The sequence below is a fragment of the Bos mutus genome, chromosome 15 (assembly GCF_027580195.1).
Source record: "Bos mutus isolate GX-2022 chromosome 15, NWIPB_WYAK_1.1, whole genome shotgun sequence".
NCBI lineage: Eukaryota > Metazoa > Chordata > Mammalia > Artiodactyla > Bovidae > Bos > Bos mutus.
The window spans coordinates 34,539,854-34,560,023 of NC_091631.1; the positions used below are offsets into that span (position 1 = coordinate 34,539,854).

General features: G+C 44.1%; 1 protein-coding gene across 2 annotated transcripts in view; it reads left to right on the top strand.

Annotated features, from left to right (window-relative positions):
• SYT9 (synaptotagmin 9) overlaps window positions 1–18,364 on the top strand; it is a 208,748-nt gene extending 190,384 nt beyond the window's left edge. The window contains exon 7 of one of the 2 annotated variants that reach the window (XR_011467032.1): window positions 16,068–18,364. Coding sequence is in view for 1 of the 2 variants with exons in the window: in XM_070383860.1 (XP_070239961.1) it covers window positions 16,068–16,076 (9 nt within the window). In the remaining variant the exon portion in view is untranslated. The remainder of the gene's footprint in view (window positions 1–16,067) is intronic. The other variant, XM_070383860.1, reaches the window with a different exon arrangement.
• The last annotated feature ends 1,806 nt before the right edge of the window (window positions 18,365–20,170 follow it).

Below are 20,170 nucleotides of genomic sequence, written 5' to 3' on the forward strand. Positions count from 1 at the left end.
TTCAGTGTTATATTCTAATAAGGCTAAACTTTGTAGCTACAAAGATTCAATTCCTTCAGATTGGAACATGATGTTCCCTATTTATGTTAGTAGGAAGAGCTCTGAAGTGAAAACTTAGGGTCTTTCTTACAGTGTTTCTTCTCTCTTCTGGCAGAACCCCGTTTCTCTTGAGGACCTACCCACTTCCCTCTGTCCTTGTGGTTTGGGTAGACCTGGCCTCACCCTCCGCTCCATGCTCCATGTGTGCCTGGTCTGTGTCCACCCAACAAATCAGGAGCTGGTTCAGGGCAGCCCCGTGACCCAGTTAAGGGCCGGGAGTTTGGCTGGAACTGTCAGGAGGAGTCACGTCTTTCCACTGGACCCAGCTGTGAGGTTGCCAGTGTGGAGCAGTCAGCGGCAGTCTTGCCATCACAGTAGCTGAACCTAGCCCAGAGTGGAACCAATCAAAGGAAAGCAGAGTTGAGTGGTGGGGAAAGTGCTCGTGAGTCCTGAGGAGGCTGGGAGACAGACTGAGGGACAGGGAAGCGGCACTGCTCACATCACCTCGCATCTCCTCACCCAGCACGCCCCAGCTTGGGAGTTGGGGGTCGAGGGGACCGAAGCCACACGAGGAGGGGAGGAGAGAAGTGAGAGTGGGAACAGGGAAGAAAGGCTCAGAGAGCGGTGCACGATGGGTAGCTGACAGGATGCTGGTGCGGGACTTGTGCCAGGGACAGGTTGCCAGGCTGGCAGGGGCAGGCAGGGTGGTGGGACCTCCAGAGTCAGGCACGTGGAAGTCCTAGCACAGGACTGGAACCGTGAAGTGAGAACAGTTAGGACAGGGGGCACTGGGACCTGCAGGTGACGAGCACTGCCCAGCTGCAGACTGCAGGAGTAACTCTCAGCCCCACCTCGTGCAGGGCATGGCTTCACCCCCTGACACGGCAGCTTCTGGCTCAGGCTGTGGAGAGCCTCGTGGGCTTCGGGCAGGTTGGGATATGGCAGGACATGCATACCTAGAACCTCCTCCTCTAGTTGAAGTTCTGTTTAGATAATAGAAAACAAATGGAACTAGCTTGGGACTTTTTGTAAGAGTTGAGGGAAGTTTCTTGGAATTCGAGGGTGGGGAGGTATCTATGTTCCAGGAAGGACTGGGGCCGAAACTGGAAACTTTAGGAAAACCAGATGTTTGTTTATTTTTTGCTTTGACTCTGCTCTCTCCTTTCATCATCTACTACATTCGTCTCTCCCCACCCCCGCCCCACACATTCACATCCCTCTGTCTTTTCTCTTCCGTACTCTTTTACATTTTCCCGTTGAAGGCTCTCTCATTGCCCATCTTGACTTGGGTGCCCAGTCTTGGTCCAGATAGCTGACAGTGGGGTTGGGTGGAAGGGGATGAAGAGAGAGCTGTCTTACTTTCAGCATCTCAGCGCTGTGGTGGAGAGGTGATGGAGGGGGTGGTGGCCGGGTGAGCTGGGAACACACTCCAGGCTATGTTCCTCTAACTGCCGGGGGCTGGCCTTTGGTGTACGTCAGTCCCCACCGTAGTCTTCAGCTGTGCTGATGATGTCTGCTCTCAGCATTTATTCAGTCCGTGTTCACTGAGCACCTGCTGCCTGCTCTTCCACTCTCGGGGAACCAGTGTTCAAGCAACAGGCAAAATGCCTGGCACCATGGAGCTTTCGTTCTGGCGAAGGAGACAGATATTCCGTAAAAATAAACAGAAAATGAGTCTCGATGAGATGGAGGATGGAAACACAACAAACGTGATAGGAGCGGGTGGGAGCCGGCTTTATGTGGGGAGGTGGGGAGATGACACTGGACAGAGACCCAGAATGAGAAGTGGACAGCAGAGCAAAGACTTGGGAAGAGCTGTGGGTGGGATGCAGAGTCCCAGGGAGTCAGGGGCTGCCCCTGCAGTCTCGTGTCCCACCCTCACCCTCGTCAGGAGCCCCAGGGAGAGGAGCTGAGTTCAGCCTCCTCATCCAGTCCCCTCTGCTTGCTCCTCGTCTGACAGGCCAGGTGCTCCTAACAAAGCCAGGTGAGTGCAGCATCCCCACAGGTAACACCAATCCCCACTTCATGCAGCACCAGCCACTGTTGCCCTGGCCTTGCTACACTCTCAGTCACTTTTCTCCCTTATCACTGTATTTCCATCCCCTTGATGAAAGACCAGGGTCCTCAGATCCTGTCTGATCTGAGCCTCTGCCCTTTCTGCTGCCCTAAGTTGACTTCGTGTCCTCTCTTGGCTCAACCAACCCCTAAACAATGCTTGTCTGCGTGTCTCATGCGTCTCACTGTGCTCACCCTTTCTCCTTCCAGCTGCGCCTGGGTTTCTCTGCTGCCCGTCTTTGGAGGTCTTGGAAATGCTGTTTCCAGCCCCCAGCTTCTCTCTGCCCTGCTTTCCCCAAGTGTGGACATAGCGCTGCCTCAGTTCTCCCAAAACACAGCTGGAGCCAGGCTCTAGTGTTGAATGAAGCTTTCCTAAGGGTTGGGGCGTGACTGCAGAGACAAAACAGCTCATGGGAAACTGAAAGTTCTATAACCTGAGAAAGAAGCATCCACCTAATACTGTCCCTGCCAATAGGAAGCTGAGTGGAAGGAGTGCACTTCGCGTCATTGTGCAGAATAATCCTGCCTCTCCTGACCCCAGCTTCTCAGGCTAACAACATAGGATCTGGGCTCTACCTTTAATAACTAAGTCCCCACAGGAGCTTCTTCCCCAGGGCTGTGCAGACTGCCCTGTAGGCAGTACCTTCACCAGGGAGCGGGGCTGAGGAGAGCTAGGAAGGTGAAGGTCACCTCTCTCCTGTCCACTGACAAGTGGTGGGTGTGCCTGGCAGGATTCCTGTGTCTTAATTCACACAAAGCCTCAAGCACAAATCTGACATGTTGCTCTCATACTTAAAATCCTTCAGTTACTCCGCTTTGTCCTGAACAAGATCAAGTTCTTTATCTTGACATTCAAGGTCCTCTGTGACTCCTCCCCCACCTCCTCCTGTTATGTTGAGGCTGGGCCCAATTATCAGTGGTCCACATCATGCTTTTTTATTCACTCCGTGGCCCCTGCTCCTGCTTTCCCTTCTTTTTGTGTGTGTGCTGTCCTGTCCACCCCTTTTTGCCTGGCTGGATCCAGCTTATCTTTTAAGCATCTTATCACTTGTCATTTTCTTCAGGAAGATCCGCCCACTATGAGTTAAATGTCTCTGGTCTGAGTTCTCCTGGTCCCCTGTGTTCACCCCGTACTTAGCATTTGATGACACTTGATGTTATCTGTGTATGAGTCACCTGCAGCACATCCAATTGCTCCCTGAGGATAGAGACTGTTATTCATCATTATGTAACCAGTACCTGGCAAAACGCCTGGCACAAAGTCAGTGTCGAATAATTTCTTGTTGGATAGAATTCCAGTTTCTTCTATCTTACAACTTGGAAAATGATTGCTGATTTGTTAGAAAGACTCTGGATGCCATATTTTCAAACATACAGGCATATGGTTGTATTAATGTATACAAGTAACCCAGTGCTAGCTCTGAAAGCTGAAGAAGCTCCCTTTTTTTGAGGACTAAATGAGCTCTGCCTTCCTTCCAGCACCCAGTTCTCCAAGTGAAAGATGGCAGCCATAGAGCTATTTAGTGCAGGCAAGTTCTCAGTCATTGTCTCAGGTGATACTTGTGGCAAAACAAAAGAACAGACAGTTCTCACAAAGATCTCTGCAAAAGAATCACCTGAGTTTAAAAGCACAATGGAAGATGCGTGACTGTTTCCTCCAGGAAGCTCAGAATTCCTTCACCCTTGTGCTCACCATGCTGGCTGCTTGTCTCAACAACCTTTCAAGATTCTCCTTGCATTCCTGCATCATTTGTTACATTGTGGCATTCTGTCCAAGTAATGATCAGTCCAGCTGCCTTTAAAACAATCACTTTGAGAGGGAAGTGGGGGACTCAGTCATTTACTTATTCATCAGTGAATATTAATTGAGTGCCATACTACTCTGAGTATCCATCTGCGAGAAAGAAATAGACAAAAACTTTTGTCCTCATAAAGCTTATATTTATGATGCTGGGAGGGATCGGGGGCAGGAGGAGAAGGGGACGACAGAGGATGAGATGGCTAGATGGCATTACTGACCCAATGGACGTGAGTCTGAGTGAACTCCCAGAGCTGGTGATGGACAGGGAGGCCTGGCGTGCTGCAATTCATGGGATCACAAAGAGTCCAACACAACTGAGCGACTGAACTGAACTGAACTGAAAGCTTATATTTTAGTAAGAGGAACAAAAAAGAAACATTGTAAGTGAACATTGTGTTGGAGGTAATAAGTACTGTGAAAAATATAAGAAAACGAGGAGAATCAGAAACGTGGTAGTGATTTTTCTTTTAGTTTTTTTTTTTTTAATTAAAATTTTTTTAATTTTTAAAAAGTTAAAAAATTTTTTTTTTTAATTTGGCTGCACGGGGTCTTAATTGCTGCACACAGTATCTAGTTCCCCGACCAGGAATTGAACCTGAGCCCCCTACATTGAGAGCTCAGAGTCCTAACCACTGGATCACCAGGGAAGTCCCAGTTGTTGTTGGTTGGTTAGTTGGTTGTGTGTTTTAAAAGAAGGTTTATTTTAATATAGGTAATGGTAGGCCTTGAGGAGCATTGAAACATTTGAGCAAACACTTGAAAGAGATTAGGGAGCAAGCCATGTAGAAATACAGGCTGAGGAACAGCCAACACTGAGGCCTGTAGGAAGCCTGTACAAGGAGTGAGGTAAGCAGTGTGGGAGAATAATGGGGCTGAGAGGGAGCATAATAGAAATGAGATCAGAAAGGTACACGGGGTGGGTGGGGCCCAGTTGCACAGAACCTAGTGATCTTCATAAGAACTTTGATTCCCACTCTGAGGTGAACGGAAAAGCCATTGCAGCATTTTGAAGAGAGATGTGACGTGATGGCTTACAACCATTCCCCCTGGTTCTGTGTGTTTGGAATAGACTATATCGGGGCAAGAGTGAAAGTGGGGAGAACCTTTAGGAGTCTGCCACTACGATCTAGATGGAAGCAGTAGAGGCTTGGGCCGGTGTAGAAGCAAGGGTAGAGTTGAGAAGTGGTTACATTCTGGATAGATTTTGGAAGGAGACCTAACAGGACTTGCTGATGTAGGGTGTGACAGAAGTGAAGGGATGGAGGTAACAGAAGTGAAGGGGTAGAGTTCCCACAAGTGAGCTGAGGAAGGCCACAGGGGGAGTGCCTATGTAGGGCACTCTGGAGTTGGACTTAACTACATTTGACTTAACTACTTAACTACATCCACTGGATGCATCTACAGGGAGATATCACGTGGCAGTTAGAGACAGAAATCTAGAATTCCAGAAGTAGGTCCAGATGTAAATGGAGAAGAGAAGAAGCCCAAGGACTAAAAATTGGGACATTCCAACACTTAAAGGTAGGGGAAAGAAGAGAAATCAAGGAAACTAGTATCAGTTCAGTTCAGTTCAGTCGCTCAGTCATGTCCGACTCTTTGCGACCCCATGAATCGCAGCACGCCAGGCCTCCCTGTCCATCACCAACTCCCGGAGTTCACTCAGACTCACGTCCATCGAGTCGGTGATGCCATCCAGCCATCTCATCCTCTGTCGTCGCCTTCTCCTCCTGCCCCCAATCCCTCCCAGCATCAGAGCCTTTTCCAATGAGTCAACTCTTCGCATGAGGTGGCCAAAGTACTGGAGTTTCAGCATTAGCATCATTCCTTCCAAAGAAATCCCAGGGCTGATCTCCTTCAGAATGGACTGGTTGGATCTCCTTGCAGTCCAAGGGACTCTCAAGAGTCTTCTCCAACACCACAGTTCAAAAGCATCAATTCTTCGGCACTCAGCCTTCTTCACAGTCCAACTCTCACATCCATACATGACCACTGGAAAAACCATAGCCTTGACTAGCCGGACCTTTGTTGGCAAAGTAATGTCTCTGCTTTTGAATATTCTATCTAGGTTGGACATAACTTTCCTTCCAAGGAGTAAGCGTCTTTTAATTTCATGGCTGCAGTCACCATCTGCAGTGATTTTGGAGCCCAAAAAAATAAAGTCTGACACCATTTCCACTGTTTCCCTATCTATTTCCCATGAAGTGATGGGACCAGATGCCATGATCTTCATTTTCTGAATGGTGAGCTTTAAGCCAACTTTTTCACTCTCCTCTTTCACTTTCATCAAGAGGCTTTTTAACTCAGACTGCCATAACAAAATACCACAGACTGGGAGGCTAAAACAACAGAAGCTTATTTTCTCAGGGATCTGGAGGCTAGAAGTTAGAGATCAGCATGATTGCATTCTGGTGAAAGCTCTTTTTCTAGATCGAAGATGTGTCCTCACTGTGTCCTCACATGGTGGGTGGACAGAAGCAGGGAGAGAGCAGGAGAGAGGCTCTCTGGTGACTCATCTTATAAGGGCACTAATCCCATCATGAGGGCCCCACCCTCATGACCTCATCTGACCCTGATTACCTGCTCTGACCACATCTGCGGCTCAATAGACATGAGTTTGAGCAAGGTCCATGAGTTGGTGAATGACAGGGAAGCCTGGCATGCTGCAGTCCATGGGGCCACAAGAGTCAGACACACAGAGCAGCTGAACTGAACTGAAGCAGTTTAGTTGGAAGCACTTGGTAAGGCACTTATTCGACATCTATGTACCTCAGTTTCCTCATCTATAAAATGAGAATAATAACAGGACCCACCTCAGAGAACTGGTGAGGAGTTAAATGGATTAATACATGTAATATGCTTAGAACAGTACATACTAAATCCTGCATAGTGTTAACTATTATAATGGTTATAAATCTAATCATTTAGTTGTGAAACTAAAATGCTCAGTTTTACTTGTTCTTTGCTTAATTCTCAATTAGCTCATTAATTTGACAGATTAAATTTCCCTAGAGTTCTAAAGCCAATTTCACACTTAATCAAATTCTCTTAAATATTTCAAATTAAAGGGAAAAAAACTTTATAAATCTAGCAAAAAAAAAAAAACTACTCTTTTAATATTTAAGTACTGTTTAAACAATGATTGACTATTTTCCCTTAAACATTTCAAACTAAGGTCACAAGTTGTTATGTCAAACATTTCAAATATCTAACACAGTAGGTGTTAAACCAAATTGTTCTCAAGGAATATTAACTCTTATAATGCTAATAAATAAAATCTTATACATTTAGCTTAAATTACTTTGAGCATTTCAGCATCTTAAAAATCAAACTCAGGACTTCCCTGGCAGCTCAGTGGTAAAACATCCACCTGCCAATACAGGAGACATGAGTTCAGTCCGTGATCCAGGAACATCCCAAATGCCACTTAGCAACTAAGCCCATGCACCTCAACTATTGAGCCACTGCCCTAGAGCCTGGAAGCTGCAACTGCTGAGTCTACCCCATCTAGAAAGGAGCTCCCACCTCGGGCAACTAGAGAAGAGCCTGTGCAGCAACAGAGAAGCAGCAAAGTCAATATTAAATAAATAAAATCTTTGAAAAATCAAATTCATAAATTTAGTATATTGGATTTTCCTAAACATTGGAATATTATTGACTATAAATTTAGCAAGTTAAGTTCTCCTAAATATGTGCACTAAAATCATAAATCTGGTAAATTTCTACTATACCATTTCATTAACCATTGACCTTAAAAGCATAAACAAAGCAAAATTGTGCTATTATACTCAAATAAATATAACTTACACAAAAGCATCAATTCATCATTTGTAATTCTTGTTTGTTACATCTTTCTGGCATTACAAAGTTACTATTCCTAATGACAGGAATAGAATTATCTCTTCAAGTCCTCTACAGTGACTGAGATTACCCAAGATCTGAGTTCCAAATTACAAAGACAGGATACCTGTGCCAGGACCTGGGACGGGCATGGTTGCCTCCCAGGGAGGTTTCACCACAGCTGTTCATTAACAAGGGCAGTATGTTCTCCTGATTGGTTTCTCCTAGCTGCATTGCCAGCAAGAGACTTCTTAGGCTTTCTTTATTTATTGCTGTGCTGGGTCTTTCTTAGCGTGCACAGGCTTCTCATTGTGGTCGCGTCTCGTTGCAGAGCACAGGCTCTAGGCTCTCAGGCTTCAGTAGTTACAGCAGTAGTTGCAACACATGGGCATGGGATTCTCTAGGCAACAATACTAGAATGGGTTTCCAGTCCCTTCTCCAGGGGATCTTCCCAACCCAGGAATCGAACCTGGATCTCTGGCATCGCAGGCAGACTCTTTACTGTTGGAGCCACAGGGAAGCCTGCCTTGAAAAGTGGATTCTTAACCACTGGACCATCAGGGAAATCCTCATCCTCAGACTTTTGAAGTGGAATTTTATTGCTCAATCTAGTGTGTCACATATATCCTAAGACCCTTTCAACATTAACCCTCACCCAATTTTTTTATCATAACTTTTTTCTTCCTTCTCTGATTTGAGTAGATGGAGCTACCACTGCACACGCATGCACACACACATACACAGGCGTGTAGCACTTAGCAGTTACAAATGAGCTTCTTGATGAGACTTCATTTACTTTCCCTTTTCTTTCTCATCAGCCTTAGTTCTCAAGTCATCTACTGACAACTGTGAGCTCTTCAAGAGAAGGGTGTGTATTGGTCATCTTTGTGTTTCTAGTGCCTGGTGCTCAGTAAATGCTTGTGGGACAAATTAAGAATAAATGTACTGAATGTAAACTTGGAGTAACCAACCCCAAAAGTCCTCTTCATCAACTGGAATAAGTTTTTCCTTGCAGCAGTTCCCTAACTTGCCCCTTCATCTGAAAAGCCATGACAATGGTCTTCTTATCTTTTGAACAACGCCACACTTATAGCCCTTGCTTCTTTTTTCTGATGAATCCCTCTTAGTAACAGCCTGTATGTCACACATGTCACCATTCACCGCCTTCCCTTCAAGGTTGACTTGACAGTGGATCTTAACACTTTCTACGAACTCTGGACTGTTCAGAATTCCTTTCTGAACAGAGATTCCTTTTTAGAAGGGCACCATAATGGAGTTGGCATTCAAGGTGTCATAATTTGCTGTCCCGGGCACAGGACCTAAGAGCACACATTTGGATCCATACACATATGATGGCAGATCCTGGCTCTGCCATTTACAACCTTTGTTGTTGTTTGGCTTTTCTCAGACTCAGTTACCTTTGTAAGAAAAAAAAAAAAGCAATTTAACATCTATCACAGAGGGTCAAGGCAAGGACTGAACGAGATAAGGTTTGCAAATCTCTTAGGGCAAAGCAGGGTGCTTGAGTGCTCAATAAATAGTAATTAATACCCAAATGGATGCTTCCGTTTTCTGTCTTTGGCCCCAGTCACCTGGCTGGGTTTGATCCCTGGGTTGGGAAGATCCCCTGAAGAAGGAAATAGCAACCCACTCCAATATTCTTGCCTGGAGATTCCATGGACAGAGGAGCCTGGCAGGCTCCAGTTGCAAAGTGTTGGACACGACTGAGCAACTAACACGCATATACACACACCTGGCTGGAAATGCAGTTACCTTCACACTTTCTTTAACATGCTGATTCTTCAAGAGGCAAAGGAAAGTGAAGACAGCCCTCCTTGGGGAAATTGAAAAGGGAAGACTCAGATTTTAAGCGGGCAGGGGATGGTGTTTCTTCATATATTTGCAGATCTGTGTTAAGTAATAAATAAGAAGCAAAATCCCAAGATTTTTATGCTTTTTAAATAAAATTTTAAAGTACAAGTTTAACAGTTTTAAGTACAATAAGATTGAATCATGTAATGAGTCACTTCAATTTTCAACAGGCTTCCTATTTCAAAGCCCTTAGATACTTCCTGTAATCAAAACCGATTTTCCAATTCACAGGCAGATATTATCTAATGATCCACTCAGTCTTTTCATGTTCTTAATTTGGGGTCAGTCTCAATGGCCTGACTCACATCAGCTGTCATTTTTGTGATCGAAATGTCACTTCACATTACAGTTTTCATCGGGACAGTTCTCATCTTTGGTTTCAATTCAATTTCATTCAAATCAAATCCATATGTCTCAGGACAATTGAATTTGCTTAAAATCCCCTCTGTTCAGATAAGACTGTAACCACCACTTCCTGTTGATGCTACTGAAGTTCCTAATATCTTCTAAACACCTGGTACTGCCTGATAACAAGGACGCTGCTTTTCTTCTGCCCCCTGGTCCTGACACCGGCACTGAAACCAGCCACACAGCCTCATGGCCACCAGAGCTCGAACCATCACTGCTGTCTTTGGTCTGGATGCCACAGTCTCCACCACCCCATCCCACCACCACCCCTGCTGGGTCAGTGCTCTTCTAAACTGTAGAAAAATCTTTCCTCATACCTCATTTATTAGAAATCTTGGCTAAGTAACCACTTATTAGGTTATAAGTGTTTAGAAAAGTATTATTTGCTTTTTGGGTTTTTTTTGTTTGTTTGTTTGTTTGACATTGGTTGAGTTTTTCAAGTCTTCCACAGCACAGACAAAAGGAACTGAGCCACAGCACAATCCACCCATGGCATACTCAAAATTTTATATTTAATCAGTCAGTTTCTGAGCAGATTGTGTTAAAAATATTCAGCTGTAATGATTATTTCATGTATTTGTCTATTTTTCATTTGTTCTCTTTTTGAAGAAAAAATGCTAAGATTCCTGGTAGAAGTGACCATACCCCTCCACCAAATGTGTTGAAACTTCTTTATCCCTTCGTCTTGTGGGCTGGCAGACTTCATCTTGTGGGCTGGCACTCTGGGGACTTAGTGGCACTGTTCAGAGTAGGGAAACAAGGATGCTGAGATCAGGCAGGATTAGGACCCAGAAAATTCACCCAGCTGAAGAAGGGGTAGACCAGTAGGGCCCTCCGCAGTATTCCCAGGGGCTGAGCTTGAGTCACATAACAAAATTCACCAAGTGACCAAAGCCCAGCTAAAGAGGTCATCTTGGAGCTGTGCTGTGATTTGGCCATTGGCAGCATGGCCTCTGCTGGTAGTATTCCTGGGTATGGGGACTGGTAAAAAAAAATGGGCTGAGGTCATAGCCCAGCCCTCTATACATGCCTTAGGCAACAAACCAGATGCAAAAGTAGTCCAAGAGGCTGAATGTTTAGGAAGAGCTCTACCCAAAGCAGTCTGAAGGGACTCTGCAGATGAAGAAATGAAACTAAGGTCATAATGGGGAAGGATGGGATCGAGAACTGAAGGGACAAGTGAGATACATATGCAGGCCACTGGCCAGGGCAATCCAGAGAAATGGAATAAGAAGGTGGGAAGCTGTAAGTGGAATACAGCACCTGCTGCATGCTACTATCTTGGACTAGGGTTTCTTAAAGTTGCCCCATCTGGCTAGGTTCAGAGTGTCTAGAAAACCAAGACGGAAGCTCAGATGTATAGACTGAACTTGTACAGTGCACTTAGAAATTATGCAATTGCTAAAGCTTCCAGTTTTTATTTAATTTCATTTTAAAAGATTTTTAATTTGTGTAGTTGATTTACAATGTTGTGTTTTTTTGGTGTATAGTAAAGTGATTCAGTTTATATATATTCTTCATATTCTTTTCCCTTATGGTTTATTGTTGGATATTGAACATAGTTCCCTGTGCTATATAGTAGGACCTTATTCTTCTCTATTTTATGTACAGTAGTTTGTATCTGCGAATCCCAAACTCCTAATTTATCCCTCTCTAACCCCCTTTCCTTTGTTTCTATGTCTGTGAGTCTGTTTCTGTTTTGTAGATCAATTCATTTGTGTCATATTTTAGATTCTACATATAAGTGATATCTTGTATTTATCTTTGTGAACATGCACTTAGTATGATAATCTCTGAGTCCTCTATGTTGCTGAAAATGGCATTATTTCAATCTTTTTTTTTTGGTCAAGTTGTATTCCTGTGTGTGTATCACATCTTCTTTATCCATTCATCTGTTGATGGACATTTATGTTCCTTCTATGTCTTGGGTATTGTAAATACTGTGAAGCTTAAACTAGTTAGAAGTCTTGGGATCAAATTCCAGCTCTGATAACATGACTTTGGGAAAATTAATCTCTCTACATCCCTGTATCCTTCAGTAAAGAGCTTCAGACGGTTCTTTTAAGGGTTTGTAAAGTTCATATCACTATAGTTAATCAAAAACTGAAGGCATGTGGCCGCCCTGGCTAATATCAGCACACTAATTCCAGACCACATGGCATTCATTGGTGGGCCTGAGCCTGTTGATGGCTTGCCTTCCTGATAAGAAAAGATTCAGGAACTGGCAAGCTGCCCTGCAGGTATGAGTCTCACAGCTGACAAAAGGGCTTTTGGGAACCAGCACCTAATGTGGATGGTGGGTTGGGAAGTAGAGCCAATTGGAGGGTGCTCCAGAGTATCTGGGAACTTTTGTTGTATTTGAATCACAATATAGGGGAAGTATCCATTCACATTTTCCTCCTTATCCAGAGAATAATATCCTTTCCCAGGGGTATGGGTATGCCCACACCATGCACACACTTCAGAGCCAAAGGCCAGAGACAGACTCGTTTTCCTTCTTCCGGGTACCCTCTGGCTTGTGTTACCTTCTCTGATGACCTCACACATGAACATTTGATCTTTGAAATGCACTCCAGACATTCCAGTTTGAGAATGTTTGCAGCTCTCCTATGGTTTACATGTTTGATTTTTGTTATTGCTGTGTCCATGGAAGTAACTGCAGTTTTCTTTCTCTCTGTAACTGCAGCATTAATACTCTTAGTCTGTATTGGAAGATGCCCTGAGTTTAAATTAAGTTGAATGCTGGGCTGAGTGTGACTCACAAGAGTTCCTCCTACTCTTAAGTCTGGGGCTCCAGTCAAAGAGCCCATCCTCACAGCTTGAGAACAGGGAAGGTATGTCACCCCACGCAGACCCTCTGCTCCCCAGTCTTCTTAATTTCTCCTACTCCACTCCTCACACCACATTCTGATAGTTCCTTCAATGCCATTTCCTGCCTTTGCACAGGCTCTTTCCTCTGCCCACAGTGGCCTTCCCTCTTTCACTCCTGATGACCTCCTCTTCAGCCAAAATGGCCCAGCTCAAGACATCCTTATGGTCCTCTCTATAGACCTCAGTCCCCTCAAAGTTAGCTCTTCTCTCCTCTTTGCTCCTACACATTTTACACATATCTCTGTTGTTCAGCTTCTCATGTTGTAATATCTCCCACTGTGAGCTCTTTGAAAGCAGGATATGTGTCTTCCTCATGGTATCTCTATCAACAGAATCTGTCACAGAGCCTGGCACTTGTCTGATACACATTAAAAACATATGGATGACAGACATAGAAGACAAACATGGTTACCAAAGGGAAAGGGGAGAGGGATAAACTGGGAATTTGGAATGAACAGATACACGCTAGCATATATAAACAAGGAACTACTATTAGCACAGGGAACTATATTCAATTATAATAACCTATAATGGAAAAAAATCTGAAAAAGAACATATATAAATATGCATAACTGAATCATTTTGCTATATATTTGAAACATTATAAATAAACTATACTTCAATTTAAAAAATAAAGGAAATATTTTTGTGTATGGTGAGAGGGTGTATTCTAACTTCATTGATTTACGTGCTTTCAATTTTCCAAACATCACTTGCTAAAAAGTGTTTTTTTCACTTTGTATATTCTTGCCTCCTTTGTCAAAGATTAACTGAGCATAGGTGTGTGACTGCCCTGGTGGCTCAGATGGTAAAGCGCCTTGCTTACAATGCGGGAGACCTGGGTTCAATCCCTGGGTCGGGAAGATCCTCTGGAGAAGGAAATGACAACCCACTCCAGTATTCTTGCCTGGAAAATCCCATAGACAGAGGACCATGGTGGGCTACAGTTGTATATTCACCTTGTATATTCTTGCTTCCTTTGTCAAAGATTAACTGAGCATAGGTGTGTGGGTTTATTAATATTTCTGGGCTCTCTATTCTGTTCCATTTACTCATATGTCTGTTTTTGTGTAAATACCATGCTGTTTTGATTACGGTGGCTTTGCAGTATTGTCTGGATTCAAAATGGCTTAAAGACATAAATATAAGACCTGACACCATAAAATACCTAGAAGAGATCATACACAAAACATTCTCTGACAAAAATCATAAAAGTTTTCTTAGGTCAGTCAACCAAGGCAGTAGAAATAAAAACACAAATAAACAGATGTGACCTAATCAAAATTATAAGCTTTTGCACAGCAAAGGAAACCACAGACAAAAAAAAAAAAAGGAAAGACAGTGTATAGAATGGAGAGAATATCAGCAAACAATGTGACCAACAAAGTCTTAATTTCCAAATATACAGCTTATGTAACTCAACAACAAAAAACCAAACAATCCAATCAAAAAGTGGACAGAAGAACTAAATAGACATTTCTCCAAAGGCCAATAGGCACATGAAAAGATGCTTAACATTGTTAATTATTAAAAAATGCAAATCAAAATTACAATGAGGTAGCACAATGGCAACCCACTCCAGTACTGTTGCCTGGAAAATCCCATGGACGGAGGAGCCTGGTAGGCTGCACTCCATGGGGTCGCCAAGAGTCGGATACGACTGAGCGACTTCACTTTCACTTTTCACTTTCATGCATTGGAGAAGGAAATGGCAACCCAGTCCAGTGTTCTTGCCTGGAGAATCCCAAGGATGGCAGAACCTGGTGGGCTGCTGTCTATGGGGTCGCACAGAGTCGGACATGACTGAAGTGACTTAGCAGCAGCAGCAACCACCTCCTAACAGTCAGAAGGGCCATCATTAAAAAGTCTACAAATAACAGATGCTGGAGAGGATGTGGAGAGAAAGTAATCGTCTTTCACTGTTGGTGGGAGTGTAAGTTGATGTAGCCATTGTAAAAAAACCATATGGAGTCTCCTCAAGAAAACTAAAAAAAGAACTAACATATGGTCCAGCAATCCCACTTCTGGGCATTTATCCAGACAGATCTCTAATTCAAATATATACATGCACTCCTGTGTTCATAGTAGCACCATTCACAATAGCAAAGACATGGAAGCAGCCTAAACGTCCATCAACAGATGAATGGGTAAAGAAGATGTGGTACATATATACAATGGAATATTACTTGACCATAAAAAAGAATAAAATAATGCTGGACCTAGAGATTGTCATACTGAGTGAAGTAAGTCAGGCAAAGAAGAACATATATCATATGACTTCCCTTATGTATGTAAAAAAAAAAAAAAATTGATACAAATGAACTTGGTTACAAAACATAAAGAGACTCACAGACTTAGAAAACAAACTTAAGGTTGCTGGGGGGCAGAAGAGGGATAGTTAGGGGGTGGGGGATGGGTAGGTACACACTATTTAAAATGGATAACCAACCAGGAACTACTGCACAGCACATAGAGCTCTTGTTATGTGGCAGCCTGGATGGGAGGAGAGTTTGGGGAAGCACTGGATACATACATATATATGGATAAGTCCCTTTGCTATTCATCTGAAATCTAAAACATTGTTAACTGGCTATACCCAAAAACAAACAAAAAATAAAGTAAAAAAAGAACAAGACATGGCACATATATGCAGTGGAATACTACTCAGCTTTAAAAAAAGAATGCAGTAATGCCATTGGCAGCAACATGGAGAACGACTCCATGTTCTCATATTATCATATTAAGTAAGGTAAGTCAGAAAGACAAATATGTGATGCCACTTATATGTGGAATCTAAAATATGACACAAATGAATCAATCTGTGAAATAGAATCATGGACATAGAGAACAGACTGATGGTTGCCAAGACAAGGAGGACAGGCTGGTGGGGTTGGGAGAGGGGTGGAGTGGGAGGTTGAGGTTAGCAGATGTAAACTTTTCTATATAGGGTGGATAAACAACAGACTCCTACTGTATAGCACAGAGAACTATATTCAGTGTCCTATGATAAACCATAATGGAAAAGAACACTTTAAAAAGAATGTGTAACAGAACAGCTTTGCTGTTCAGCAAAAATGAAGACAACATTCTAAATCAACTGTACTTCAATTAAAAAGAGAAAACAAATAAAATATATTTATATGAATGAAAACCAAAGCATTCTTTTTGTTTCTTTTTCCTACAGAAACGATGACTGTGGGTAAGAGGACCACTTATGTCAAGAACCCAATAAGACCACCATCTTACAGAGATCTTCAGTAACTTTTCCCATCCAACAACATCCAGATGACTCTAGTGACCAAATGCTCAGCTGTAAACACAGCAATAACTGGCCCTCTTTCCAGGTTGGGTTTGCTGAACGTGGATGGTCCAGCCATCTTCAGGTGGCCTAAGGTGGTGTGCTGTAGGGGAAGCACATCTCTTCTGGCCAAGAATCAAGACTGGACTGAGGAAGAACCGCCTGACACAGTGAGAGTACTAAAGCACCTAGTGCCAGGACTCGCAATGATTAACACGGGGCCCTTGGTGAGGGGTTCACAGCAGCTGCCCCGGCAGTGTCACTCTGACATGGTGTTTTGCTTGAAGGCCCTGGAACGACAGAGTATCTTAAAATCTATCCAGGTGCTAAGTAGGCAGCAGATCTAATTCACACTGGACTACTACTGAGCTAATAACTATCTCCAGAAAATAATTTCACCCAAGAAGTACTCCAGCTTTGCAAAGAATAGCCCCAGGAGAGTAATAGGATAAGCAGGCCATTACCCTGGAAAAAATCGAGTGCAAAGCGGTCTAGTTCACAGCAAATTCACTGCCTACTCCCTTGTCTGTGGCAGTGAGTACCAGTTAATTGTGGCCCTCTCTTCTGCTAAACCCAGAGTCAGAATCCCCAGCACTGTTTTCAGAATACCCAGCAGCCACTTCCTTTCAACTGGTATTGGCAAGTAGAATGAAAGTTCATTGTCATCCCTGTTAGAGAGGCATGCATCTCAATGGCATAGGCATCTGAAATACCCTTTCCCAGGTACATTTGTCTTCTGAGGGAAGAGCCTCAGAAACAGATGTACCATTGAGTGAGCTGAGTTCGTGAAGAAATGACACAGCTGGTCCCTGATTGAAGGCACAGCTTTGGGGGCCTTCTTGGCCTGAGTGCCTTCTGGGTATTTCCATATGCAACAGCCCAGAGGCATAGCCTTGGGCAACCACAGACAGGTTTCCTTTCCTTTCCAGATACATATATCACATTCATAGCACTTGGGGAATGGAAGTACCTACTAGAGTGAAGGTCAAGGGCTCTCCCCGGGTATCACATCCATTACTCAGCTTTCTTTGTGACCACCAACCCACTGCCAGCTGTGTTCCACATCCTCCTTGCTTCTGCTTCTATACAAATGAAACCAAAGGTCTCAGCATGCCCTGAGGCTGGGGGTGTTACCTAGTAATCCTCTGTTCCCCAACATTGGTGTGAGGTATCCCGCCCATACATTTGCACCATTTCTCCAAGGTAGCATTTCTCTTTCATACAGTCTCTCTGCAAAAGAATCCATAGTTGGGCTGTAGTTTACCTTCCTGGGAAACTCGTTATCTTCATTTGAATTAACACTTCCATACAGGATTAACTGGGTAGAAGCACGGACTAGGCAGGTCTTCAGAAAATTCTTGTTGCCAAGGCTGCCTGGTACAAGAAACTACCTTGATGTCAAATCTTAAAAGAATGGAGATCTTTGGTTGTATGAGGCAGTGTTACTACGTTCCAGCTTCACATGTTCCCCAGCCTGTGTATTCCATTTCCATCTCTGATTTGCTTTCAGCCTCGAAAATTGACAGGGAACCCAGGGTTCTGCCTATGTCTGCTGACATGAGAAGAATTCAGTTTCTTTGCCCAAGGTTCCCCTCTGCCTATTCCTCCACATTCAGACATCTTCCATCATACCAGTGTTTAGAACCAAAGCATGAAGGACTAGTGCCAGCAAGATAGTCAGCAGAAATATTATCTCTAGATCCTGGCAGATGAGCCCAGAAAGGTGGTCCCAGAGAAACCAGACTGGCCCCAGTAGATATCAGGCAGCCATCCCAATAAGCTTTGACTTGTCCTTGGAATGGGGAGCCTTGGTAGGAGATCCTGGGGTAGCTGAGCCTATTGTTCCCCTGCTCTCAAGATCTTCCTGCCTCGAGGGCTGAGTATGCCACTGGCTTGCTGGTATGAAATAGAAGGTGACTTTAATAGGGGCCAGCAGGCAAGTGGCTTGTATCTGGAAAGCTTTGCCTAGCAGTCCAGCTGTGGCCAGAGGCTGGTTATAAATTTGAACTCCCTGAGCCCATCTGCAACTCTGCCTCTGTTCTCTTGTATTCTGTTTGGTTTCCCTTTAGTTTCCTAGTAAATGTTCCTTTTGAAAAATTCCAACCTTGTTTCATTGAACTCGGGGGGAAGGGGAGTCTCCATTGTCTTTTCCAGAATAGAGAAGGAAATTAAAGTATCATCTTGAAAAAAAAAATATGGTAATGTCAGTGGAAAGGGATACACCCTGGTTGGATCTTTGGAACAGACCTTCAGAAAAGCTGGTTCCAAGAGATGAGGAGAAACCCAGTGTCTCCCTCTGCCACCCGGCCCTGATTCTGAGCCCATTCCTCTCACTGGCTTTGTCTTCAAGGAAACCTGCCTTGGATGCCTGTTGCTGCAAAAGCATCGTTGCAGCCAGTGAACTGGGCACATTTCACAGACAATGTGATATCTAGGAAGTACACTGGTGCGTGACGAGGGGAGAAATAATGGAGGGGAGGGAAAGGACTATTTCTACAGTGTGGATATTTTCAAAATGCTCCCAATAGTCATGACTCTAAATGGAATGATTTAGCCCTCATGGCCATTGGTGGAACTACATTTCATATGAAGAGAAGAAAGGCATACTCTCATACTTACGTCAACGAGACTGACAAAAGATAGATATGGAAAATGCCTGGTTATCTTCATGGCCATCCTGTCCTACGATGGTGGGTGTTCCAAGTATCTATTGCTGCACAGCAAAGCACTTCAAAGCTTAGTGGTTTAAATAGCAAGTCATTATCTTTCATGATTCTGTGGGTTAGCAGAGGTTAGGTGATTGCTCGCTCTTGGAGTCTCGGGGTTGCTATCAGATGGCAGCTGAGACTGGTATCATCTGAATGCCAGACTGGGCAGGATATCCTTAGTGGACTCTGCATCCATGTGCGGCTCCTCCATTGGGACAGCAAGAACAGCTGAAGGCTGATTGGGCGCCTCTCTGCACATAGTCTCTCCACGTGGTTAGCTTGTGCTTCCTCACAACATGGAGGTCTTGAGGCAATCAGACTTGTTACGGAGTGGCTGGCTTCTCCCAGAGTCAATGTGGCAACGTCCCAGGAGATGTTGCAAGGCTCTTCTAAATAACCTCAGAAGTAACACAGGGTCATTCCCACCACAGACTATGGGTCAAGAGCAAGTCATAGGGCCAGCCTAGATTCAATAGAAAGGAATTACCAAAGAAGGAAATACCAGAAAGCGTGGCTCATCAGTGCCACTTTGGAGATAGTGGGGATAGGACTGGAGGGGGAGGGATTCCTGGATTGCTGTCACTTTAAAAACACATGCATTAGTTAACATGCGTGAAGCGGGTGTAATAAGGGGCAGAGGAGAAGGGGAAGGGCTATCCATGAATACTTCAAGAAAGCATAAGCCGAAGAAAAGTGAATAGTTGTGACTGAAACAGTTTATAATGTCATAAGAAAGCCTGGAGGAAGATTGTAATTCTAGTGATTGTTCAAGAGCTTGAGTGGAATGCTTTTTCCCCCTCATCTTTACTGCCAAAGTAAAAGTGCAAACAAGACGTTCCCGTGCTTGGGAACATACTTAGAAATGAAAATGCAAAGTATATGAGCAGAGGTTGTTTGCCCCTTTTCTTAAGACTTCAGAGAGAATCACTGAAGGTAGGAAAGAGGGAACTTATCAAATCTAGTCTAAGCATCCCTCTGCCAGTTGTCCCCTGGCACGAGGTCCTCACGTGGCTACTGTTGCCGCGGTGCCTTCTCCACTCCGCCCCTCCCTCTCCTGCAGCGGTCCTGCTGTATGGAGTAATCAGAGTCAGTCCACTGCTCTTCCCTCCACCCTGGGCTCCTCCTAACTCAGCCACCTTGCCAGAACTTGCAAAGTTATAGAAACGGCTTAATGAACTGAGAAAAGGATGTTACTGTGGATGCGTGTATGGCCAAAAACAATGTCTGCGACTTGTATGTGGATCCTGAGAATTCTGCAGCCCATTTAGCTGCCCATGGCCA